The sequence below is a fragment of the Podarcis muralis genome, chromosome 1 (genome assembly GCF_964188315.1).
Source record: "Podarcis muralis chromosome 1, rPodMur119.hap1.1, whole genome shotgun sequence".
NCBI lineage: Eukaryota > Metazoa > Chordata > Lepidosauria > Squamata > Lacertidae > Podarcis > Podarcis muralis.
Genome location: NC_135655.1, coordinates 43,466,544 through 43,494,459, shown reverse-complemented (window position 1 = coordinate 43,494,459; position 27,916 = coordinate 43,466,544). Strand labels below are relative to the sequence as shown.

General features: G+C 46.1%; 1 protein-coding gene across 3 annotated transcripts in view; it reads left to right on the top strand.

The window, feature by feature from the left end:
- The first annotated feature begins 3,187 nt into the window (after nt 1–3,187).
- Nucleotides 3,188–27,916, top strand: part of LTK (leukocyte receptor tyrosine kinase) — a 109,088-nt gene continuing 84,359 nt past the window's right edge. For all 3 annotated transcript variants that reach the window (XM_028723348.2, XM_028723340.2, XM_028723331.2), the window contains exon 1: nt 3,188–3,345. In XM_028723348.2, the coding sequence (XP_028579181.2) occupies nt 3,285–3,345 (61 nt within the window). In that variant the 5' untranslated portion in view covers nt 3,188–3,284. The remainder of the gene's footprint in view (nt 3,346–27,916) is intronic.

The window sequence follows — 27,916 nt, the reverse complement described above, 5'->3', positions numbered from 1 at the left end:
GCGGTAGTCTCGTAATCTGGGGAACCGGGTTCGTGTCCCCGCTCCTCCACATATAGCTGCTAGGTGACCTTGGGCTAGTCACACTTCTCTGAAGTCTCTCAGCCCCACTCACCCCACAGAGTGTTTGTTGTGGGGGAGGAAGGGAAAGGAGAATGTTAGCCGCTTTGAGACTCCTTCGGGTAGTGATAAAGCGGGATATCAAATCCAAACTCCTCTTCTTCTTCTCAGTTTTAGCAACCTGTCTCTTGAATAAATACAAAGTTGGTTGGCTGGTATCACCTTCCCCAGTCTGCACTCCCTGCAGTATTATTATCATTAGTTATGGAAAGGTTTTATTGCTATGATTTTAAATATTTGTTGAAAGCCACCTTAGGGATTCCGATGTCTAGTCCAGCTCCCTACTTAACGCAGGAAACCCACTACGACAGCATCCCTGGATATTCAGGCTCTGCTTTAAAACTTTTGAAAAGGACAACTATATAGAGGGCTCTGTACTGCTTGGAGGAATGTTTGCATAAAATGTCATAAAATAGTGGAAATTTGGGATATATATATATATATATATATATATATATATATATAATGAAATGCTCCACAATGGCTGCCATCTTTTCATATGGTTGGCTGCAACCTGAATATTCAGTGAATACTTTCCCCCAGATTGCCTGAACTACTCTTTTTCCACTAAGGAATATTATTATTATTTATTGAATTTGTATACCACCCTATACCCAGAGGTCTCAGGGCAGTTCACAGAACAAAATCAAAATATCAAACCATAGGAAGCTGCCTTATAGTGAGTCCATCCAACTTACCACACTGACAGTGGCTGCCTCTTTTGCATGCAAAGCAGTTGCTCTACCACTGAGCAAATCTATCCTTCCCTTATTTGCTGGAGCAAGCATGGCTGCCATTTTGAACAGCAACAGGCAGGAGCCAAGGCTGGATGAAGGGAGTGGGGGAGAAACAGAACAGAAGTACCTTTTCCTTATTGATGTTCTAGAGCTGTGGAAGTATCTACCTGAACAGTAATAGCTAGAGCTGTACCTGAAGTCTCAAGTCTAGCCCTCCTCCAAGTCTAGCCAGTGTGGTGTAGTGGTTAAGAGCGACAGACTCGTAATCTGGGTTAGTGTCTCCGGGTTAGTGTCTCCCCTCCTCCACGTGCAGCTGCTGGGTGACCTTGGGCTAGTCACACTTCTTTGAAGTCTCTCAGCCCCTCTCACCTCACAGAGTGTTTGTTGTGGGGGAGGAAGCAAAACAATTCATTCCCCAGAATGCCTACTATTCCATTAATCAGGACCTTTAGGGGCAACAATTAAAATTGGTAAACACTCATGAGCTCACTATGTCAGGGAACCATTTTTTTGCCGTTGTAGCAAGAGAAGAAATAATGAACTCAGTCACTACAGCAGTACTAGACCTGGAACAGGACTTTTTATTGTGAATGAATGAAATTGCTTCTTTTCCAGTAATGGCATTGGTCGGCCCTTTTACCATCCTAAACAATTGGCTTATAACCTGGATAGATTGTAGGTAACTACATGGCAGTGCTAGCACTCATCTCCATATAATAGTTGAAAATGTTCAAATTACTTAGCAATTTTAGGTTCATTCTCCAAGGAACAAACTAACCTTTTGGAACACCCCCCCCCCCGCGCGCTTAATCTGCAGCAGCAGTGATCACATCACATTGACTACAATTGACTACCAGTTTGGTGTAGTGGTTAAGAGCAGTAGACTCGTAATCTGGTGAACCGGGTTCGCGTCTCCGCTCCTCCACATGCAGCTGCTGGGTGACCTTGGGCTAGTCACACTTCTCTGAAGTCTCAGCCCCACTCACCTCACAGAGTGTTTGTTGTGGGGGAGGAAGGGAAAGGAGAGTGTTAGCCGCTTTGAGACTCCTTTGGGTAGTGTTAAAGCGGGGTATCAAATCCAAACTCCTCCTCCTCTTCTCAAAACACTAAAGAGTGGAGATGGTGGGTACAGCAGCAAAGAGGTCCCACATCAGTACCTGAAGTACCACTTCAGCTGACATTGGTTGCTACAGTATCCTTTCTCCTATTTTTTTTAGAAAATAAATTATATTCAAGGGGCAGCCAACCAGGCAAGTACATGGTCACCATTGCCCATTTTATTACTTTTACATAAAAATACATTATCCTTTTCTACAATAATTATTTTTTACTTTTAAAACCACAACAGGGCACTTTTATCCTTTTATTTCTGTAGCAGTGGTGGTCCTATAATTTAAGTAAGTCAAACTGCACACGCTCATAATATTTCTGTGTGTTTTTTTAGCAGGGTTGGCAAACTGTTGTCTGTTCATTTGCTCTAACATGTCGAGAAGGTAGCAACAGCTGTAAAGCACGGAATAGCAGTGGCAGGGGACACATGGTCTTCTTAAAGGGAGTACCATCAAGTCTAGTAAGCAAGCACCTCTAGGTGCTGCAGCAGAAAGGTTCCAGTTGCCGAGTGTCAGTGCCAACACATCTATAGGAAGTGTTTGTGTATGTGTCTTCTTCCATTAGTAACACAGATATGCAAGGAGGAGGTAGAAGTTTTAAAATGCCCAACAAAAACATGACATGGGAAATTGCCTGAGGTCTCCATCTGCTTATGTGCAATTGTGGCAGATAGAAAAATGGCTTGGCTATCTTGGAATATGGCTTTTCCTGTGGGGAACGTGAAGTGATAAGCAAAGGTTGTCTATCAAAATGTTCACATCTGTATGCAATTAATATAATGGAAGCTGCTAAGGAAAAATTGGGGTTTGGCTTTTACAGCCCAACTCCAATGTTAGGGGCTCCTTTGAGAGGAAGGAGTGGGATATAAATTTAATTTAAAAAAATAAATTAACAGAGATGCTGCTGTCAGGGACGAGGTTATAAAGAGCTTAGTTTGCCCAGGCTTGCATCTCCCTTACAAACAAACCCGGAGTGTTTCTGCCTAGGCAGTTTCAGGGTGGGGTGGGGGTGTTCAGCTGACAAAATCAGCTCTTCCAGCTGAATGCTAATGTTTAAATAAATGGACACACAGAGGTGTTAATAATTCATGCTGTTCTGCTTCTTGAATTTGCTGAAGGAGGTGAATGCACAGGGGGCGACGAAACCATGAGGGCTTTAGGACCCATGAGAGTCTCCCCTAGCAGGAGGTGGAATTCTTCTATAAGCCAGCAAGAGTCCAAGCATTAACATCAGAGCTCTTGCAGAGCCTTAGAGAGAAGGACTGGCACACAGGGAAGAGGGTCAGTGCTGGCAGAGAGTCATAGGGGACCCAGCAAAGTCATGGATTTCCTCCTGCAGCTGGTTCTCTGCCTTCAGCTAGTCCCCTGGACCACCACTCTAGGTAAGGCACTTGGTTGTTGGTGTATTTCCATCCCTTCCTGCTGCAGAATCTGCCCGGTGACTTAGAATTCTCTTCTTTTTCTTCATCTTTTTTGAAAGTTGATGGGTGTGGGGGGGTAGTTAAATGGAAAAAGGAAATATATAGGAAACTCACCAAGTGGCTGTCACATTAGACTCTTTTATCCAGCGCTGATCATTGCCAAATAGATTTGAATCATATACATTTTGTAAATAAAAAAGGCAGACTGTCTTGCAGTGGGGTAATGCTGAGTTATGAAAACTGAAAGCGGGTTTTCCTAGCGCGTAGTGCTTGAGAAATACTGTATGGTATCTTATGCTGATGCTGAAAATGCTTGCCTCATGCTTTGGCTGAGGCTGTTTCAGAAGAGAAGCAAAAGATTGCCTCGTGATGCTTTTCAGGGTGAGGGACGCATATAAGGGGGGACTTTGGGAAGGTGTACTGGAGAGGGAAGTGTACTTTCTGTGTAGGTAGTGTGGGTTGGCCGGGTGGGGGAGAGAAAACAGGTTTATTAGAGATCTTAGAAGGAAGGGGTGTGACAGCCTCCCAAGGAGTGCTATGCAAGCTGAGTTTGGAATAGAGGCTCAGTAGTTTAGGTTGTCTGCTGTAATCTGGATCCCAGGGAGCAAAATGAAATAAGGGTGACTTGGGAACTCCAGAGGAAGGGCAGGGGAGTTGGAAGAATGGAAATAAAATTAAAATTGCTATCTGCTTAAAGGATGGCTGCCAGGAGGTGCGGGGGGGGGGGATGCAATTTGTTATGATATTTGTTGTATTTTTATTGCACTTTCTGACCATAAAGGCTCCCCAAACTGTGTGTGACAATTTTTTTTAAAGCCCATTTTAAAATCTACAGTAAAATGCAATTTAATCAGGACAGCGATAGGGCAGACTTACTTGAACATTGCACGCAGTACATTGTATAGGAGTCCCATGCCATGACTGGATAACTAGCTGAGAACAGATTGCCAAAATACTCGGAAGCTTCAGCACTATTGTAGAAGATCATAGACCTCCTCAAATCCTTACTCAGCCATGAAGCTCATTGAGGGACCTTGGGCTAGTCACTGTCTCTTAGCCTAACCCACCTCCCATGGTTGCCGTGAGGGTAAACTGTGGAGGCAGGAAACCATGTACGCTGCCGTGAGCTCCTTGCAGGAAAGGTGGGATATAAATCAAGTCAATAAATAACTTTGGCTACCTAAGAATAGCTGCTTCAGTGCCAAATAAGAAGGGAAAAAGTAGCAACGGTACAAAGCCAAGAACAAAAGTAGTGCCATCTTCAAATTGGAAGTATTTATTCTTACCCTCCTTATTTCTCCATTCCTGCTTAAGATGTTTGTTATTATGCACATTTGACGTTCTGACATTGTTTGCCATATCCGTCTGTCAGAAACAAAGGGAAAATAAACTATTTATTAGTTTGGCAGCCAGGAGTCCCTGACTTTTCTGTACAGTCCTGGCTGAGATCTATTTGTTCTTCTGAGTCATACCCCATTTCAAGCGAGCCCCTGTTCATTTCAGCAGGGAGTTCCATTTAAAAATGTTTGTCATGAGGTAGTAACTTAAAGAGATTTTGCATGTTGCTGGTTCTGAAGGGGTTTGCGTGCTGAGGTCCCACAAAGCCCCCACCCCAATAACTCAGACATCACACATAATTTTTGTTTTGGTTTTTGGCATAATTTTGGCCACAACTTTATTTTATATACAGATTGAGAGTGGTTGCTTAGGCATTGGTTATGACTACCTGTCCCCCTCCCGCCTTGGGGGGACAGCCCTGACTCCTTAGCCAGTCCCGGAGGAAACATGGTCAGAGTCAGATGAAGCTGCGTCACAGACTCTCACTGCTCCGCGCATGTTCCTTGAAGCTTACACGGCCCGCACCCTGCCGTCAGGGTTTGGACGAGGGGGATGGTAAGCTTCAGAATTCCTTTAACGGAATACCCGTATGCAGCAGCATTGGAGGGGCAGGCACAGCCAATCCATACCCCTCCACCAACCAATTTTAACCAATGCCTAACCGCCATTCGAGCCCTTACGCTCGCCGCCAACCACTCATAAATTAAACCACACCCTCAGCCTGGACACTAGAGCATCCAACCACACATCATTCCCCAATGGCGAGAGATGAACCCCATCATCCCTGTAAAACTCAATCGCCTTGAATGAAATCAGAGGGTGCGGGATTACAGCCCCACCCAGATTCACCACCAGCTTGCTTGCTGCGGAATTAATCCGCTTTCTTACACGTTCAGTGGCGACTGGGCAAGGACTACCACGCCAGATGCGGCGTTGCAGCAGCTGTGACCAAATTAGCTTAGTTGACGGCACCCGTGCCGCCAACTCCCCAAGGTCCTGTAATATGGTAGCACGCAGCCCGTAGCAGGAGGAGGAAACCATATCGTTCTCCCCGAGCTGTACCACGATCGCTGAAGGAGGGCCACATTGGAAGACACGCCTTCTCATGAGAGGTAACAATTCCCTCCACAGCATCCCCCTTCTGGAAATCCAGGACACCTGAACGTGGCGCGGGAATCCCAGGCCGTCACCCAGTCCGGACTGGCGAGCTCTGTCCGCAGCCCAGTGCACAATACTGTGCCCTACTATCCAAATACGGATAGCAGCCCGACCTAGGGTAAAACACACATATGTAAGTACCACAACACATTATCGTCTCACGTAGGTTCTGAATGCGTCCGAGCGCCACCGACCCAGGTCCTTTATCCTCTTAACTGACAAACCCCAGTGAGCGGCAGTTGTAGCCGCCCCAATCCTAAATGAGTGAGGGGCAAACTCAGAAGCCGGGAGGCCGCAAGCCTCCACAGCTTTTCGCAACACTCCAGCAAACTGGTGTCTCACCAGCGGGCGGCCATTTTCGTGTATGAAAAGGGGCCCTTCGCCACCAGGGCGCAGGGCTAAATACTTCTTAAGGTCCTTCACCGGGCAAGGGCCACTTACACCCGTCGCAGGAAGTGTAATGACAGCGCCCCTGCCTAGTTGGTCCGTCTTTGAATTCCTAACGTGAACCTGCAGGTCCTTCGAAGACACACTCACGTCCTGCATCAGCAAACCCCTAGAACCTCCATCCTGCTTGGGCTCGAGGACCACTTCGCCAACCCTCAGGGCCCCAAAGAAAGTTAACGAAAAGGCTGCTGAAAATAGCTGAGCCTCAAATTTCGACCAACAGATGCTCCGCAGCTTAGACCGCATCTGCGCCAGCAATTCAAATGTAATGGGTCGTCTGGAGACGGGCCTGGAAGGAGCGAGTCGCCCCCATCCTTCCAGGGCCCTACGCACTACAAACTTCCCACACGGATCCTTATTAAAATATGCTTTACTAAAAAAGGAAATTGCTGCAGAATGCAGGCGTAGGGTCCTAGGTGCCCGACGCATCTGGAATAGATGTGCCAGATACCGGAGCACCTGAGAGGTGGAATGGGGGGTGGTAACCTCCCCTGCAGGCTGCCCACTAAATAACAAAAAGTCCGCCCAGGCCTTCTTATATGACCTCAAGGTAGAAGGTGCAACAGATGCAGCTACTCCCTGTAAGACTAAGTTCTGCCAAGGTTCCAGAGATGATCCGGGAAAATTTCCGGACGGTCTCGAGCCACTGGCACCAGGGACCTGAAACGCTCCATCTGAAAACGGGACAGAGCATCAGCAATTTCATTAGAAATTCCTGGGACGAAGCGGGCAGAAAAAACAATGTTAAAACGCAAGCAATGCAAAACAAAGGCCCGAAGAAGGGCAGATACCCGAGGGGATCGTGAAGACTGCTTAGCCAGTACCTTCACCACCGCCTGGTTATCAGTCCAGAAACAAACACGATGATCCCTAAACTGTTCGACCCACAAGTGCACTGCCACTACAATGGGGAAAAACTCAAGAAAGGTTAAATCCCTAGTTATAGCCTGCCCCCGCCATGCAGGAGGCCAGCGCTCGGCGCACCACCTGCCATCCCAGTACAAGCCAAACCCCAAGGACCCCGCAGCATCCGAATGGACTTGGAAGTCATTGTGGAGGTTCAAAGTGTCCTGCCACAAGGACACCCCGTTGAATTCCTCCAAGAATTCCAGCCAAACAGCGAGGTCGGCCCGTACCTGAGAAGGAAGGCGGACCCTGTGATGCGGGGCCTGCAAGCCCGAGGTGAGTCTGGCCAAGCGTGAACAGAAAGGTCGCCCAGGAGCGACCACCCTGCACGCAAAGTTCAGGTGGCCCAGCAGAGACTGAAGTTGCCGCAGGGAGACCTTCTTTAAAGGAATCATCTCCTCAATAACCATTCTTAAATTGGTTATTTTTTCAGGCGGCAGGCTAGATGTTTGAGCCACGGTATCTAACAAGATACCCAGGTAAGTCAGCTTGGTAGAAGGACCCTCGGTCTTCTCAGCCGCTAACGGGACGCCCAGCTCTTCCGTTAAGGAAGCGAAGGCTTGCAATAAAACTACGCAATCCCCCGTATTGCCTGCAGAGGCGACCAAAAAATCATCAAGATAATGCGTGACACCGCATAAACCGGTTCTTTCACGCAAAGCCCAATCCAAAAATGAACTAAAACACTCAAAGGCCGCACAGGCAACTGAGCAACCCATGGGCATGGCCTTATCGAAGTAAAAACTTCCTTCGAACTGAAACCCCAGCAACCAAAAATCATCGGGATGAATAGGAAGCAGCCGAAATGCTGATTCAATGTCGCATTTTGCCAGCAAGGCGCCTGGCCCAAATCTTCGGATCATCTTGATTGCGTGATCCAAAGAGGCATACCTCACCGAACAAAGCTCCGGGGGAATCACATCATTTACTGATGTGCCTCTGGGATGTGAGAGATTATGTATTAGGCGAAATTCCCCCGGGGCTTTTTTGGGAACTATGCCCAAAGGTGAAATATGCAGATTGGGAAATGGAGGGACCGCAAATGGACCGGCCATGCGACGTAAAGCTAGTTCCTTACCAATTTTCCTTCGTGCCACCTCCGGCATATCCCTAATTGATTTCTGGTTGGCTGGGTTTCTGGCAACCGGGGTAGCGACCACCGGGATTCTAAAACCTAAAGAAAAACCTTCGCGCAAATAAGACGCCGCCTTGGCATCGGGGTACGACTCCAACAAGGAAAGCAGCGGCCGTAGCCTTACCGGGGAGTAAGCTAAAGAGGAGATCACGCTACTTTCCTGCTCCCCCGGCGGGGGTCTGGGCTGTGGTTTTTGGGGGCTGTTGAGAGCCCCCCCCTTTCCGAAAGGGGCGGCGGCCAGACTGGCACGCGGACCCGGAATGGTTCCCTGAACACTTATCACACGCATGTGCGTATTTACAAGACTGCCGTGTGCAAGCGCCCTTATTGAAATCCCAGCAAAAAAGCTTTTTTCCCAACCTGGTAGGGGCGGCCTTAAACTTCTGGGAGTCAGGGGCCTTCTTTTCTATTCGGGGGGCCACATAAGTGGTCCAGACATCCAAGTCCTTCCGATCCCAGCGGGCAGTAGGGATCTTCGCCGCCCTACGCCTAAAGTTCTGGTCGTAAGCTAGCGCGGCAGTTTCTCCGGCCATTGTGAAGGCGGAACGGACAATGGATAGATACACCCAAAGATGCAATGATCTCCTGGGGTAGGCCGCGGCCACAACTCCAGCAAAAACCTGAAAGCTATCTAGCCAACGCTCAAAGGTCCTGTCAGCCTTGGCTATGATCAATCGCTTCTTTGGAGCAGGCAGGCCCTTGTCCAGAGGCTCCTGGCCTTCCAAAGGGGGGGCTAGGCTAAATATATCAACATAGCGGCCGTCCAATATCCTGGAACGCAACTTGGCGGACAGGTGAGCCCCCGGAATGATGTCCCTGGCCGAGTTGGTGGAGGCCTTTACGTCCGGCACCAGGACCCCATCAAGGCAGTCTAGCACTGCACCATACCTGGCCCTATGGGAATTCGCCCTCCGTTCCCAAACCCATTTCGGGAGCCCCGAGGTTTCCCCGAAACCCCAGTATAACCTAAGGGGCGCTTCCTCATCACTACTAGAAGTCTGGGATGACGCACCTGATGAAGAGGATGAGGTGTCTCTACGTCTCCTCTTGGCACGCCTCCTGGAGCTTTTCTTGTGACGGCGATGTCCACCCGAGGAGGTCTTCGGAGGAAGAGGGAGGCTGTCCTCGATCGACGACTCTGAGGCATCGCCCTGCTGCGGAGTGGCTGAAAGTGACTGAAAAGACACAGCCTGTGATTGACCAGGAATCGCTCTGCCCGTAACTGCGTGCTGCGCAGGCCGACCCCGCACAACAAGGCCCCGTGCAGGTGCCCTTCTCCTAGCCCCCGCCCGGGCAGAGACCCGACCCCGTGGCACAGCCACCTGCGACACAGGCGGCACCGAGGACTGAGCCTGTGCCACGTCAAGCACGTAGCCACTGGCTGGCACTGGTGGGAGCGGAGCATCCACAGGGGGAGCCAGCGTAGCAGAAGAAGTTGACGGGGTCGAGTGGCGATGCATCAGGCCATCCAGCTCTGCTTCCATCCTTGCCAGAGACACCGGGTCACCAGCCAAACTAGAGACCATGGATTGGACTCGCTGTAAAGACTGGCCAGGTTGAGGAGAACGCAAAGCCTGAGATGGGCCTTTTATGGGCCGCTTAGCAGAGAGGGGAGGGGCCGACTTCCTTGTCGCCTTTTTTGGAGCCATGCCTGCTACTGGCTTTTGACAGAAAATCAAATAAGAAGAGATAAAACAAAGAAATTAAGTCAAGATTAAATAGAATTAAATAATAATACAGGAAAATAATACGATACAAATTAACGAAGCTTAATAAAGCATAAACAAACAGCAGGCAGGAGAATAACCCCAAATCCCCAAGCGTATTTGGAGGCTCAATCAGTAGTATCAGCAACAGGGATTAATGGGCTAACCTGAACAGGTAAAATTAAACAACCCCTGCAATACCAGACTGGCCACTAGAGGCCACTGCGGTGCACAGATAACACGAACAGGCCCTGCAATTACCAGATCCGGCCAGCAGGGGCCTCTATTAATGAAGCGGGGGCAAGATGGCGCTCCCGCCAAAATTGCCCCCCGATGAGGCTGGGCCAGGACCAGGGATCAATTCAGTAGGCGCCCCCCAAGCGCCTATGAGAAGGCCCAGCGGGGCAGATAAGGCTCCGCAGCACCAGCGGCCCCCCCAGCACCCCTATAGGGCCCGCAGGGACGGGAGGGGCGAGAGGAGGGGGAAAGGTGGAAAAAACTGCTCCCCCGATCGGGAGCCGAGAGGCCTCCCGGGCCTCAACGAGAAAAGGCGGCCCAGGCCGTCCCGGCCTCGGCCGCAGCAGATCCCCGCGCCGCCGGAGGCGGTCCGCGGCGCGGCAGGCCCGGCCGGATGGGCACCCCCCGGCAGGCCGCGCGCAGCAACCGCTGCAGCAGCGAGCCCCTGAGAGCCCCCAGGCCCCGATGCCGGGAGGCGGCCTAGGCCGCGCAGGCCCTCCAACCGCGCCGAGGCGGGCCTGGGCTAATCGCCGCGCCGCCGGACGCGACCAACGGCGCGGCGGGGCAGGCCCGGCCGGATCCGGCCCAGGCTCGGGCGATCGAAGCGCCCCGGCGGGCCGCGCGCAGCAGCCGCTGCGGCAGCGAGCTCCGGGAGCCCCTAGGCCCTGACGCCGGGGGGGGGCGGCCCAGGCCGCGCAGGCCCAACCGCGCCGAAGCGGGCTGGGGCCGATCGCCGCGCCGCCAGGAGCGACCAACGGCGCGGCGCGGCAGGCCCGGCCGGATCCGGCCCAGGCGCGGGCGAACGAGGCGCCCCGGCGGGCCGCGCGCAGCAGCCGCTGCAGCCGCTAGCTCCGGGAGCCCCTAGGCCCCGACCGGGAAGCGGGCTGGGCCAATCACCGCGCCGCCGGACGCGTGAAGGCGCCTCGCCGCGGGCCACCGACAACCGCAGCGGCGGCAGCGAGACCCGGGGGAACTCAAATGTAAGTAAGGGGGAAGGGGAGGAGGGTGGGTAACGGCCGAGTCGCGGCTGCCCCGCAGCAGCGGTAGGCCCCGGAGCGGTAGGCCGAGGGTCAGTGGGTAGGCTCCAATGGAGATACAGCAGGGACCCAGCCCCCCCCGGCCAAAGCCTTCCCGGCCCGGACAACGGCTCGGCCGGGACCGGGCCGTAGCCAGTCGGGACCGGGGGATCACCCCCCCCCCCCCGCAGGGAGAAAACAGGGATAAATTAACAGGGGAGAAAACTAAATTAAAATTAATATTAATAATTCGGAAAAAGTTAACTTAACCAGTCGCTCGGGGATAAAATGGGTAGGGAAGGAAAGAAAGGTAAAGCTAAGATCAATACGACCAAGATTTCTTTCGCTGTCTCACTCCGGTACAAGATCCGATGTCCACAGCAAAAGAGAAAGAGAAAGCTGTGGACCCTGCTTATATAAGGGGACTAAACCCACCCCTAAATTGGCAACATCAATTTTGCCCCAGTAACAGCTTTAACCAATCTGCTCCATCCCATTGCCCTCAATGGGCTGGCTAACTGGGGGGTTTTGTTTGGCCCCATCCGCAACACGTGCTCTCTCTTCTATGAGAACACGCTTTGTGAGGATACTACTTTATTCTTTAAACCTTCACAGATGCTTGCCCATAAAAGCAGGACACAGCAGCTTCCTAAGCAGTTTGTGGTTACCTGGCATACGATTAAAACCCACCAAACACCACGCAGGAGGGGCGCTGAATTTTAAATTTCTGCAATTTCCCCAAACAGCCTGTTGGCTTTTTAATCTCTAAACTTATTGGTGGTCCAAACAGGGAAACCAGAAAGAAGTACAGTGGTACCTCAGGTTAAGTACTTAATTCGTTCCGGAGGTCCGTTCTTAACCTGAAACTGTTCTTAACCTGAAGCACCACTTTAGCTAATGGGGCCTCCCGCTGCCGCTGTACCGCCAGAGCACGATCTCTGTTCTCATCCTGAAGCAAAGTTCTTAACCCGAGGTACTATTTCTGGGTTAGCAGAGTCTGTAACCTGAAGCGTATGTAACCTGAAGCATATGTAACCCGAGCTACCACTGTATGCATAAATGTTATCTTCTGGCTGACCAAGAGTGCCAGATTAGACACATAAAAAGCATGGAACATACTACTTGGTGCAGAGTTTAACCTTCTGAGAACCACAGATTATATTGTTTGAATTTTAAAAAGCAGGTTTCTAGCCCATATGGTGTAGAAGCTAGGCTTGGAACTCAGGGGTCAATGAATGTGTTCTGAAACGGTCAAAGAGAACTGGGGAGTCGGTAGAATCCCAGTGGTCAGGGAACAGTTCTCTAGTGCTTGGCTTACTTCCCCGTTAGCAGAATTAGCAAAATATGAACAAGTTTAAAAGATATGCATAATTAATAAATATTTTCAAGCTTCTTTGTTTCAACCCTCCAATGTTGTGAAGATGGACATAAGAACTCATTTGTAACAGCCCTATTCTCATGCTATGAATTACTTCTGATGCCCCCCACCCATACACATAGGGGTGTGGGTCTCTTCCACCTTCTGTATGCATTTGTGTATTCTGCAGTATTTAAATTTCGAGAAGATGATTATTCTTGAAGTTAACAAGCTCCAAGAAAAATATACCGTATATACTCAAGTATAAGCTGACTTTTTCAGCACATTTTTATGCTGAAAAAGCCCCCCTTGGCATATACTTGAGTGAGGGGCCTTTCAGGCTGCTCCTTCATCCTCCGCCGCCTTTGACGCTGTCGGCGGCGGTGGAGGAGGAGCGAGCAGACCAAAAGTAGCCCTTTCTGGCTGCTTGTTCTTCCTCCGCCGCTGCCGCCACCAGCCTCTGGTGTGGTGAACCGGCTTATACTCGAGTCAATAAGTTTCCCCAGTTTTTTGTGGTAAAATTAGGTGCCTCAGCTTATATTCGGGTCGGCTTATGCTTGAGTATATACGGTAATCAACTTCCTCAGCAGTTGCGTTGTGTGTGAAATAACTGGCTGTGAGCTGCATTTTAGTGTTCCTGCACAAGCATTTGTATCATGAAAAATGCATCCTCCCACCTACTCAGAGATTCAACTTCCAGAAACCCTGCAGAGAGAGATGAAACACGCTAGTGAGTCACAAAAATAACCTAAAAAGCAAAAAAGAACAAAGGATTCTGTAGCACCTTAAAAAAGCAAAGGCAAGCGTGTTGGTCCAGTGTGTGTGTGTGTTCATTCTAAAATCCACAGTTGGGCAATGCCTTTATTAGGACCAACCAGAATGTTACAAAACAGTGGGCAAGCTTTTGAGTTCTCCAGAGCTCTTCCTCAAGTTGCAGGCTACAGTAAGCAGAGCCAGTGTGGTGTAGTGGTTAAGAGTGGTAGACTCGTAATCTGGTGAACCGGGTTCGATTCCCCACTCCTCCACATGCCGCTGCTGGGTGACCTTGGGCTAGTCACACTTCTCTGAAGTCTCTCAGCCCCACTCACCTCACAGAGTGTTTGTTGTGGGGGAGGAAGGGAAAGGAGAATGTTAGCCGCTTTGAGACTCCTTCGGGTAGTGATAAAGCGGGATATCAAATCCAAACTCTTATTCTGAAGAACTCAAAAATTTGCTTACTCTTGTTGCAGATGGGTAGCCGTGTTGGTCTGCCATAGTCAAAACAAAACAAATTCCTTCCAGTAGCACCTTAAAGACCAACTAAGTTAGTTCTTGGTATGAGCTTTCGTGTGCATGCACACTTCTTCAGATACAGATATTTGGTGTATCTGAAGAAGTGTGCATGCACACGAAAGCTCATACCAAGAACTAACTTAGTTGGTCTTTAAGGTGCTACTGGAAGGAATTTGTTTTGTTTTGCTTACTCTTGTGTGACATTTTGTTTGGTCCTAATAAAGGTATTGACATAACTTGGGTTTTCATAGAATCATGGAATTGTAGAGTTGGAAAGTACCAATAAACAACAGGCTGACAATTATTCCCCCAAACAACTCCCCCTGCCCAGAAAATAACAAAATGAGATAGTGATTCTGCAGGAGTTTGGGGGTCAGAAAATGGGAATTGCCCCAATAAATATGGCCCTGTTGGAGCAGTGTATGTGGTTTGCAGAATTTACTTACGGTAGGTTGCAGAATTTGGTGGAAGCTCAGCATGGCAAATTTGGGTTCTCTGCCTTTTTGTGGAACTGTGAGGCAAATCCTGAACTCCTAGTTCCTCATATAAGGCACATGATTGATGATTGAATTGTTTTAGTGATGCTGAAATCACACTGAATTTAGTGACTGCTTTCTCCTTGTTGTTGCTACAGACCTGTACTGAGTGGTGGGATTTAGGTCCATTTGTGAGGTAAATTAAACTCTTCCCATCAAAAACGCAAATTGAAATGGGAATAAACTTGAAGGGAACACGGTGTGTGCGGCGGGGAGGGAAGCTAGGAATAACAATTCACAAATCACATGCTACAAGTTCTATGAGAAAACTATGTGTACCATTTCTAAAGCAGAAAGTACTAGGCTGCAAAATACTAGAAAGGGGAAGGGCAAAAATAAAGCAGTGTTGCTGTCGGTAAATGAAACCTTACTGTTTTTCATTGGCAGCGTTCTGTCCTTTGGAATCAGCAAAACAAACCCTAGTAACATAAATTCCAATGATGATTTGCTGCTGGGTCATTGTGTCCTCTTTGTAGGAGGAGTGAACTGTTTCTGATCCTCTGCACGGTGATAATGTTCATATTAGGAGAACCCACAGAAACCCGTTTGTAATTGACAGCAGTTTAGTAATTGAACACAAGAGGATGGATTGTTACAGTTCAAGCATTCTCTTGGCAGACTATGTTGCAACAAGAGCCATCCTGTTCCGCCTCTTGCTTTCAGACTTTCTTACTATGCGCAGTAAAAGCTATGGGACTCAAAAGGAATGAAAAATACTAAGAAGCAAAATATTAATGGCTGCTCTAACATAAGTGATTCCTTCCTGATGATTGCTTAATATATGGGAGTGTTATGTGGTTTGCAAAAGTCTGGGCATTTCTATATGCGTGTACAGTTACCAGAAGCTGCTGTGTTGCTGTTGTTGTTTGTGGTGTGTGTATGTGGGAGACACACACAGTTGGCCCACAAGGCTTGTCCTCTATGGAGAAGAATCTGTGAGCAAAGCAGAAAATACGTTTAAAGTGCATGTGAACACTAAACATCAGAATCTAGGTTCCAATTCCTAGTGAATTTTTTCAATTCTGCGTTGGGACGATGAGGTAGAATTTCTAGAGTTGGTCTTCAACATCCTGCATAATTCCTTGCCCAGATCTGACAGGCAGATTATGGAAAATATGCAAATATGTGTACAGTTACGGTACATACCTTTTTCAGGTTACATAATTTAGCTTTCAATGCATCTGATTTTGGGTTACCTTGGCACAGAGATTTATTTGTGTGCATGAACATGAAAAATATTCAAAATCCTAGATATAAGTGTAGCTATTTTATATATCTTACTGGAACCAGTGTAGTAACCACTGCTGAAACCAAATATTTCCCTAAAATGATAACTTTTGTTTTATAACCCAGCACTGGATCTTTTCTTTTAAGTAGTCAGAAAAGTAATGATGAAAACTTGCATAACCATTTCATTATTGGACATTTAAAGGACCAAAAACTCGAGGTGGGGATGAGGCATGATTCATAGAAGATAGGATAGATTCTGCCTATATATGAGGAATTTCAATCTTAATGGGTCAGACAACCCATATTTGCATAGATAGATGAAGTAATGTGAACCAAATGGTCGCAGAGACCCATTATCATGGTGGGTGCCAGCTGTATCTGTGAATGCTTGTTCTTGCATGTCATTTGTCCACATGAGCTTGTGTTCTAGGGTGTCTGTATGCAGATGGCAATGCATTGTATGAATGAGACGCCAAATATCTAGGAAAAGGGAATGAGTGGAGTAAAACAGATTCTGATCTGATGGAAATCTATATTGGGTTGGCATCCGTCTGTCTCAAGAGACAACGGAGGACTTTGACTTTGGGGATGAATCAAATTGTTGGAAGGTTACAACACCTGCTGTGGCTGTAGAGACCGATATGGGAGAGACCTTCCTGATGTGGAAGGTGTTGTGGTGTCACACCTGGTGGTTGTAAGTTGCCCACGACTCACTTCCAGAAAGCAACATGCTCAACATGCAAGCCTGGCTGGTAGACCTTCATCTTGGTACTGGACATTAGAATCGTGGGGGACATGTTGTATCCTTCTGGGTAGTTTCTCCACCCATTGGTGCCCACCCTGCACTCGGTTCTCACCTGTGGCTCCTAGAAGCTGTTAGCAATGTGACAGGGGCCAAACCCTGGATAACTGCTTCGACTAGTTGGTTAAACCAGGTGAGGGTAGCTGATGCGTCTTAAATCCTCAGTAGGTTAGGGGCTTGCCTATTCCCTGCATGTGAAGACAGGTTCCCATGGTTTGAGTGGACAAGACCAATAGTGGGTCCAATGGTAATCAACCTGGGAAGGTAGCCCATCTAGGATAAGAAAAACTCTCATCACAAACCTCTAAATTAGTTTGGAGATGGTATTTAACACCAGTCAGATTGAATCAAATAAACAAGGAATATCCGGTGTTATGTTGGAGAGGATGCCAGGAAACCAGGAATTATGTTCGCATGTGGTGGGGGTGTAAATATGTACAATTTTTCTGGCAAAGGGTGTTTAAGGAGATAACAGAAATCACTAGGTTAAAGCTGACCGAAAGTCCAGAGGTATCAATTTACGATGGGGTGGAAGGTTTGCACACTATGAAGGACTTGCTCACAAATTTATTGACAGCTGCATAAATTATGATAGCTAGGAAGTGGAAAGGGCAAGCAGAATATAAAATGGAAGAATGGTATAAAGAGGTGTGGGATATAGCTATTAATGATAAATTAACATGTGCCATTAAGATAGGATGGGGAATACGTAGGACAAATGATTTTGAGGAGATATGAAAGGTGTTTGAAGAATTTGTACTGTTAAAATGGAAAGGGGTCAAACCATTGCAAGAGGTGTTAAAATTTTGGGAGGTTGGATAGTTACAATGGAATGGTCTTGGTGGTGGGGTGCACATTTTTATTCTTATTTATTTATGATTATTACTTTGTCAAAATAAAAAAAGAAAAAGAAAACCTCCACTACCTTGCGGCTATGCTTGTTTGTGAGAAAAGCTTTGGGAAATCTATGTATGCAACTTTTTTATCAGTCACATTTCAAGGCCCTTGGGTGTCTTTATGGCAAGATCCATCTGTGAAATGCTTTTAACTTAAACAGAAAAAAGAATCCAAATTATTCACATTTCCATACAGTGTATTTATTTGATTGGACCATGTGCATAGCTGGAACTTTTGTGCTTCCACCCATCTCTTCAGTCAGATCTTGTTTTCTCCTATGGAGTTGAAATGGCAATAATGGTGAACTGTGCTTATCCCCTTCCAGTAGTGTTTGCATTTACAAAGTTCACTGTAGATTATAGCACAGAATTTCCTATCGGTTAACATGACATAAACTTGGTTCAGAGCAATGAAGAGGTCTTGGTGACAAGTGTGGCCAAACCCGTACAGCCAAGTGCGTGAGAGCCTTATTGAAAGCTGGGTGATCAATGTGTTTGTGTGTTTAATGGGATAGTTGGATAGCAGAGTCCCAGGGAACTTATCCAGTCTTTGTTAAGTACCTCTGATATAAAAGTACAAGTGGCACTTTGCAATATGGTAGCAATTTTCCATATGACCTGTGCAGGTAGAGCACAGTGATCAGAGAGGGAACACTAGTGCAATACCTTGCTAATGGGTTCTGTTGCAGTCGTTCTGGTTCATGAAGTTTTCAGGAGCATTTAGTCCCTTTAGAAACAACAAGCAACAATGCTTCCAAGCTTTTGCACAGTCTCAATCACTACCGCCATGCAATGCACCTGCTATGCCCAGAGAAGCTTGCTTGATTCCATCCCTTGCTCTGCAATGGCAGTGGCTTTAGTGATGAATCTGATAGTGAAAAGGATTGACTTAATAGTTCTCCCCACTCCTTGCCTCCTGCTCCCTTATCTATCAGAGAGGCCACTGACAAGGCCCGTGCCAAGGCTGCTTTTCCAAGCGTGATTCTTCTGATCAGTAGTAGTTGTATGCATCAGAAGCCGTAAGCAAAGGAGGCCAACAAATGCTGGCAACAAGGGGAGAGAGGCAGTGTGATTTGGGAGGATGTCATGAGAGACCACCTCTTCTTATGTGAACAATCCTTGATAAAAGGTCTGTTAACAACACAATATCTATATTGAATGGAGAAAAATGACAGCATCTTCTCTTTAGGGAAGAAGGATCTGGGACACACAGAGGCACACCACTGTTGTGTGCCCAGCACCCAGTGAGTGGCAGGTACTGCCAGCTCAATGATGTCATCACAACACTAGGATAGATTCCTTACCTACACTGCCATAACTAGATTCCCAACAGCACAAGGGGAGCTAGCCATGATTTCAGCCCTGAAGTCAGAGATAGGATTGCACACTTAATACAGGTGATTCTTGTTAGTTTAATAAACACTGGTATAAACCAATTTAACATATTTCTTTGGCTGAAAAAAGAGAGGGGGACTGGAACCTGCTGATATAATCGGCATTTCTTCAGACTTTACACCATTTTTTTAATTATTATTTGCAAGATAATGTGTTTTGAACATCATCTAACTATGGAATATAAATCAGCATGAAACACACATGTGCAGAATGTTCTAGATTGTGACACCAAAAGCCAAAATTAAAACAATGCAAACTCTCCAAACCCAAAGACTAGCCACAGAAGGAAGATGAGGAACAACTTTTCTGACTTTTCCATAATGTTAGACACCTATTGATTCAAGAAGAGTTCCAAAGACAAGAGCTATACCTTTGTAAGAGTATTTATAAAACATCAGCTAAAAAGAAATATATATTTGGCGGTATATAAAATGAAATCATTAAAATGTGATAAAGTCATAAAATGCAGAACAAATGCTCAAAAAACACTGAATCAAATTAATTCTCTAAAAATGTTTGTCGAAAGAAAACAAAAATTCAGTTGCTGCCCTGTTTTATTTCAATAGCAGCAGTGTTCCAAAACACTAGTGCTACTATGCTAAAAACCTTGGTTCATGTAGAAACTAAACAAATATAACTGTAGGCTTCTCCAGGGAAGTGTACTGATATGGCTGCTGCATAAGGAGCAAAGTAACCTGGTCCTAAGGCCATTTTAGGGCTTTATACAATGGTATCTTGAACTGGCAGCCAATGCAGAGCTTTCGGCAGCGGCGTAATATGCGGATGTGGAGCTGCTCCAGCCAAAAGCTGGGCTGCAGCATTCAGCACTACCTGCAAATTCGAATTTCCCATGTGGCACATATGGCAATGAGCCAGTCTTATATCTACCCTGCTTGTTTGTATTTGCAACTTGATTTTGAGCATAGCGATTCCTTTTTGAGAATACCCCTTTTGTCCTTTAAGTATGTGAAAAGGCATGCTTGTGACCTGTTAATGTTGTGTTTACATTTTAATATTGCATTAATGGAATGCACTCCAGAAAACATGCAAGCAATCTAACTGAAACATTTATGCATGTTTGCCATGATACTCATCTCTCTTGACTCATTTGCTTAGGGTGTTTATATACCACTTTTCATCAGCAGGTGTCCTCACAGTAGTTTCCAGAACAATAAATAAAACATGATCATTATCAAAGCATCAACAGCAAAACAGCAAAACTTGAAATGATACAATTACAAAGCAGACTCAAGGCTCAGAAAAGTCTTAAGCAAAGGCTAGAGAAGCAACAGAATATTATGGCCATTTGTGTCCCCAAGGTTCCACCGCTGGAGCACTACCACCAATAAGACCCTGCCCCAGATGCCTACAGAGCAAGCTCTGGCAAAACTGGATACTAAGCAGAGAATTTCATGGTTTACAGTGCACAGTGACACATCTTGGGAAGTAACAGAATTACCTCTAGTGCTGCATTATTTGCTGAAAATAGCAAATCCCTTTCAGTGTATCAGTCACCTATCAGCGCCACTTTGCTATACAGCAATCCATTCAACTTTTACAAACACCCAGCACATTTCGTTTCATTCAGATAATTTTGCCTGCCTAATTTTCAAACAGAGAGCATTCTCTCTCAGTACTCTCAAAAAGTGTTTACATACATTGGCTTTGGCGAAAACCAGTAGTGAGCATCCACAGATCAAGAAAATAATGCCACTGAACCTCCTCCAAGGCTGGGGGGGGGGGAATAAAGGCTAATGATTTGGTGCTGTGGCACTGCTAGAGGAACACCTGTAAAAAGGTAAAGGTACCCCTGCCCGTACGGGCCAGTCTTGACAGACTCTAGGGTTGTGCACCCATCTCACTTAAGAGGCCGGGGGCCAGCGCTGTCCGCAGACACTTCCGGGTCACGTGGCCAGCATCTGGCGAGCCAGCGCAGCACACGGAACGCTGTTTACCTTCCCGCTAGTAAGCGGTCCCTATTTATCAACTTGCACCCGGGGGTGCTTTCGAACTGCTAGGTTGGCAGGCGCTGGGACCGAGCGACAGGAGCGCACCCCGCCGCAGAGATTCGAACCGCCAACCTTTCAATCAGCAAGTCCTAGGTGCTGAGGCTTTAACCCACAGCGCCACCCTTGCCCTTATTTCCCTCATGTATCTGTGGAATGTGTGTATTATCTGGAATACCAAAATACCACTACACATGACCAAATAGCTCCCACATGTTTTCACAGCCATGCTGCAGTATAATTCCGCATGTCTGATGCCTCCCCTCTTCACTGCTATATTCTTGTGCCAAGTGTCAAAAGAGGTGATGATAAAAATAAACCAAAAGTGCCCTTCTTTATTTGGCTTTGTTCAGCTGCCTGGAACAAACGAACACCAGATTCTTAATGATTTTCTAGGTTTATGCAGGGTCTTCCTTTAATAGAGAAACAAAAGCATTTTAGTCTGGAAATGACTTCAAGGCAGAGCACTATTCTAGCATGGGATGCTAGTCAGCAAGAAAAGGGAGAGGTTAAAACCCTCTCCCTGGCAGTTTGTTAAATTCCCAGCTGCAAATCTGCACATTCCAGCTTTTTAGCTGCCTTTCAATGCTGCGTTAAATTATTTTTCTGAGCTGGTAAAGGGACCCCTGACCATTAGGTCCAGTCATGGCTGACTCGGGGGCTGCGGTGCTCATCTCGCTTTATTGGCCAAGGCAGCCGGCGTACAGCTTCCGGGTCATGTGGCCAGCATGACTAAGCCGCTTCTGGCAAACCAGAGCAGCGCATGGAAACGCCGTTTACCTTCCTGCCAGAGTGGTACCTATTTATCTACTTGCACTTTGATGTGCTTTCAAACTGCTAGGTTGGCAGGAGCAGGGACAGAGCAACGGGAGCTCACCCCGTCGCAGGGATTTGAACCGCCGACCTTCTGAATGGCAAGTCCTAGGCTCTGTGGTTTATCTCACAGTGCCACCCACTGGTAGGCACAGCTATAAAGTGTTCCTTGGGAGTCTTGGACAGTAGATATTGTTACATGGCCACCCCAATCTCCGCCAAGCGGCTGCCCAAGATTCCTGGGGGTTCCAGGCACTCACCCAGGGTTGTGTTTCCACTGGGAAATAAAGGCACAGCGGAGACTAGTGTCTTTAAGAAATATGGTTTATTGTACACATATTTACACCTGGGTCTACAGTGCGTTACATCTCAAGAGGGGCCCGTTCCAGCATGACCTCTCAAGAGGGGCAGTGCAGCATTGGAGCCCAAGGCATCCTGCACCCATGCCTCTGTCCCAGCATGCCCATGGTTCAGCCTTGCATGGCCTCTGCCTGGAGTTCTGGCTCCACCCTTCTCCTGTTGAAGAGGAAGTGATCCCAGATTCCTCAAAGGTGGTCTGACCTGAAAAAACATTCCTGGGACCCAGAAGCTTTTATCAACTCAGTGAAATTTGCTTCTGACACAATTTAAGCATATATAGACAATCTATAGACAAACATATATAAAACAATATATATATATATATATATATATATATATATATATATATATGCTTTCGTAGATTTTCACGGGTACAGGAATGCAGGTTTTGGTGTCCTCGGGTGTCTTCCCGTGTAAAAGTTGGGGTGTCTAGGCGACGTTTCGACGAGGTCTCACTCGTCATCTTCAGGCTGGTGCTTTCGGCTTCTTGTTACTGGAACAGAGCAGGATCTCAGTGTTTGAGTTCCTATAAATACTGTTGAGGGGTGTGGTGTATAGCCTCCAATGTTCTGGGCAGAGAGGAAGTTCCCAGGCTAGTGTGCCTTTTCTTCTTTTGTTCCTTAATTGCTTGAGGGATATCTTGAGTGATTTCTTGAGTGATATCCTGAGTACCACTTAGGTGGGTCATTAGGTGTGGATTAGTTGCTAAAGCCTTTGTGTCTTGACCTCTTGAACTTTGTGAAGAGTTTTTCTGAGAAGATGGCTGTACTGCATTTAGTTGTGCTCTGGCTTGGCTTCGTGTATAGGGGCGAGCTGTGGTTTTGTGGCCTGTGCCAGCCAGATCTGTGTAGGGATTGCAGGGGGGTGCAGCATCCGGAGGTGCCACCATGGTTTGGCTACTGGATGGTGTCTGTAATTTATCTGTGGAGAGGGTCTGGGTTTGGGTCTGGTGTGGTTGATTGGTGATGGCGTTCTGTGTGCCTCTGGATCTGGTGTCAGTTTTTGTGGGGAGGGCTAATTTCCAGATGTCTGGCAAGCGGGATGTGTCGTCACGCTTGTTCATGTTGTGAGGGTGTTTCTCTATCTCGATGGCTTCCATGATTATTCTCTTGTGGTGATGTTCCATGTTAGAGAGCAATTTGGAATCTGCAAAATTAATTTCGTGTCCTGTTTCTTTCATGTGTTGGAAAAGAGAGGAAGTTTTTTCTTCTTTTTTGACGGCATTCTTGTGTTCTGCGATACGTGCATTTATTCGTCTGTTTGTTTGTCCAATGTACGTGCAAAGTCTGCCCAGCCACGTACATTGGACAAACAAACAGACGAATAAATGCACGTATCGCAGAACACAAGAATGCCGTCAAAAAAGAAGAAAAAACTTCCTCTCTTTTCCAACACATGAAAGAAACAGGACACGAAATTAATTTTGCAGATTCCAAATTGCTCTCTAACATGGAACATCACCACAAGAGAATAATCATGGAAGCCATCGAGATAGAGAAACACCCTCACAACATGAACAAGCGTGACGACACATCCCGCTTGCCAGACATCTGGAAATTAGCCCTCCCCACAAAAACTGACACCAGATCCAGAGGCACACAGAACGCCATCACCAATCAACCACACCAGACCCAAACCCAGACCCTCTCCACAGATAAATTACAGACACCATCCAGTAGCCAAACCATGGTGGCACCTCCGGATGCTGCACCCCCCTGCAATCCCTACACAGATCTGGCTGGCACAGGCCACAAAACCACAGCTCGCCCCTATACACGAAGCCAAGCCAGAGCAACTAAATGCAGTACAGCCATCTTCTCAGAAAAACTCTTCACAAAGTTCAAGAGGTCAAGACACAAAGGCTTTAGCAACTAATCCACACCTAATGACCCACCTAAGTGGTACTCAGGATATCACTCAAGAAATCACTCAAGATATCCCTCAAGCAATTAAGGAACAAAAGAAGAAAAGGCACACTAGCCTGGGAACTTCCTCTCTGCCCAGAACATTGGAGGCTATACACCACACCCCTCAACAGTATTTATAGGAACTCAAACACTGAGATCCTGCTCTGTTCCAGTAACAAGAAGCCGAAAGCACCAGCCTGAAGATGACGAGTGAGACCTCGTCGAAACGTCGCCTAGACACCCCAACTTTTACACGGGAAGACACCCGAGGACACCAAAACCTGCATATATATATATATATATATATATATATATATATATATATATATATATATATATATATATAGAAACAAACCAACAAATGGATAAAATAACTATAAATTCATTGCCCTTTCATGACACTTCAAATCAGGGTGATTTGATTTCAGACGGCAGGTGAGGGATAGGGCACATTGATACACCAACAATATTTCAATATCAAGAAATGTTATTTGTGTCTTGACATCACTAAAATGTGTCTATACATGTGCGAGTACAACAGTTGCGACCACGCCGCCCGCCAGCTAGCCGTTGGCATTTGACGAGAGTAGATGTGTTTATAGCACGGCCAACTAAAAAATTATGTGAAATGCAAAAGTGTTCCAACACTGTTTTACATTCTTTAGTTAAGATTTAAAAATACCAAAGGTAAGTTATTCCACTCAGTAATCAGGATTACACGTGATTTTTAAATAAGTTTAGTGGATTTATTAATGTTAGTTTTTTGGGGGGCACATTGATACATATAAAAGGTATTGGGTACAATAGTGCCTCAATATACAAGTTTGCATGAAATCTCTAAACTCATTAATTTTGAAAAGAAAAAAACTGTTGTTTACTACATGGCCAAAGTCATTTCTAAATATAATATGACCGATTATCAAGTGTCATATCTCAGCAAAAACCAGGATCTTGTATGTTTGTCTTCCCCATTGTAGAAGATAAGGCAAGCGTTGATTTCAAGGATGTTGTTTTGCCGTTGCCAAAACCAAATTTCCCAGAGTGCACATCTCAAACATCTCTTTATACTTTTTCTATTGACTTAAGTGGATATAATGTGCAATAGAAGCTACACGTCAAGTAATTATCTTATTTTTTATAAGCATTTTGTTTAAATTACTGGTTTTTTTTGACTACCTAACGTGAGTTCTTATACTTTTTAAGTTTTTCCAGTGTTTTTTTTTAATGGATAGGTGTTTGAGGAAAGATTAATATAAGCTTTGATGTTTTGTTAAGAAAACCTGCCATAAAGTCTATGATATGTGTGAAATACTGTTAGTTTTGATACGTAATTTAGATTTTAAGTAACACATTGTAAGGCTGATAATGATCTCTCACAATAAAAAATGTTTTTTCATTAAATTTTTGCAAATAATTACCATTCTCATACAATTTACGCTTTGTCTCAAAGTGCCCTGTCCAATGTATCAAAGTGCCCCGTAGGTGGGGCAGAATGATACAAAACCCATTTTTTTTACTAAAGTCATTATATTCTCATTATCTTCTAACTTTAATGGTTCTTTTGATTGCTATTATAATATTGATTAGTTATGCCATGCACCAAACCAAAAATTTTATTGACTCATTTTTGTTACATAGAATATGAGATTGAATTTTTCTGTATCAGTCTGCCCCTACATCTGTTACACATTTTAATGGTTCCCTAGGTAGGAAATTCCCTGTGGGCAGAAAGCTAATAAAACATCGAGGATGAGAAGCTTTCCCTGATAACACTTAGTTTTCTGTGGAAATGTTGCTATTGGTGACCAGAATTTGATCTGTAACCTAAAGTAATTATTTCTTATGTGTTATGGTCAGCGCCAAGGGCAACTAATCTCGGCCAACAGCAGAGTGGAACAACCGGCAGTGAGTGGGATCTCTTTTTTGGCTGGTGTAGCTAGACTTGGAACTTCCCACACTGATTACTTCTGAAGATACAAGGACATTCTGAAGTAAAAATAGTTTCCAGAGTCCCTGTTGAGATTTCAAGTCTTTTCTTGCATGCACTAATCCACTAATTATAAACCTTTCAGAACATTTATGGTTGACAAAGTTAAAATCCAGGTGTTGGGTAAACAGGCAAAAGTCAACCACAATCAAAAGGTACAGAGGAACTGCAGAAGTCTTAGAAGAGATGTTAAAACGAGAATATCATTGCTTCTTTGTCTCCCGAGGGCTTTTTCAGACAGTCTTTCTAAGTAAACAATACGTATTTGGCCATTCTTCTTGCTCGGTTGTGACAAGGCTTTGTAAGGCACGGTAAGGTCTCAGGCAGCAGATTTCAGGGGTCAGAAAAGGGCAGCACATTGGTGGTGGTAGTAGTAGTAGTAGTAGTAGTAGTAGTAGTAGTAGTAGTACAGTGGTACCTTGGGTTATATACGCTTCAGGTTACAGACTTCGCTAACCCAGAAATAGTGCTTCAGGTTAAGAACTTTGCTTCAGGATAAGAACAGAATTCAGGCTCCAGCGGCACGGCAGCAGCAGGAGGCCCCATTAGCTAAAGTGGTGCTTCAGGTTAAGAACACTTCCAGGTTAAGAATGGACCTCTGGAACGAATTAAGTACTTAACCCGAGGTGCCACTGTAGTAGTTATTTATTAAATTTGTATACTACCCTTTATCCAAAGATCTCAGAGCAGTTCACAGCATAAAAATACATGATAAAAACACAATATACATAATAAAAGCAAGAACAGACCAAACCATCTCCCTTGTTCTCTTCGAATGGCAATTGCACTCACCAGAAAGATGACAGAACTCACCTGAGAGGTGCTGGAACTGGGTTCCTGTGAGTTCCCCTTGAAAAAAGCCCTATGTAGAATGTAAATCAGCCAAAGGCCTAGTTGAAGAGGAATGTTTTCACCTGTCACCTTAAAGATGTATAATGAAGTTGCCAGGTGAGCCTTGCTGGGATGAGCATTTCACAAGTGGGGAGCCACTGCCCAAAAGGCCCATTCTCATGTTGCCCTCCTCCAGACCTCTTGTGGAGGAGGCACATGAGGAAGAGCGTCAGATGATGGTTGCAGGGTCCTAGTCGGTTCATATGCAGAGAGGTGGTCCTTGATTTATTATTTTTACTGCCAGGGAGGAAGAGACATCCTTGTGGGATTTCCTACCTCAGGTCCCAAATAACTTGGCAAGATATATGCATCTTGACTTGCATGGGAGTGGGGGGACCTGCAAAATGTCCAGATATGTCCTCAATGTCACTACCACTGCAGAGACATTGCATCCTGCCCCCCTTTCCTATTTTGCTATAGGAGAAACACAAACGCAAAATGCCAGCATGTCGTTTGTGTGTTGGGGTAGGGTGCAGAATGCAGTTATGTATCATCATGATGTCTGTGTAACTCGTTCTGAATAAAAAACCCCACAACACCTTGTTCTTCATTTTGGAGATTTGGTATGGGGGGAAAAACATTAATGGGATGTGTGCTTTCCTGGCTGAGCCACTGCAGCAGTGAAGCGTTGTGCTGCTTTTGGTTTTTCTCTTCCTTTCTCTGACTGAGCCTCCAGGTTTTTTCCTGCAAGGGGCTAAATCTGCTAATTATAGCCCTTTCAGATTATTTATGGTTGAAAAGTTAAAAACCCAGGTGTTGGGTAAATAGCCAACAGCCATACATGCTCAAAAGGTACGGGGAGGCTATGAAAGTGACAGACTCGCTAGATATACTGGAGATGGGGCAAGTGGGGGGCATGAAAATGAATCGTCTATCTCCCTAGAGTATCTAGTGACACATTGGAGCATCTGTAGGATTAAGGAAAAATTCACCCCCTCCTCAGGCATTTTGAAGATGTTGTGCAGCTACATGCCCCTTGTCACCCATAGTCTGTTTTGATTAAAGGGCGTATCGGTTTGCAAGAACTGAATAGCAACTTCAGGTAGGGAATCTGTCACTGCTTCTCCTTTTCAGTTAAGTAGTTGTGCCACTTGATATCAGCTCAAGTTTATTTTCCCCCAGCTTGTCAATTATGCT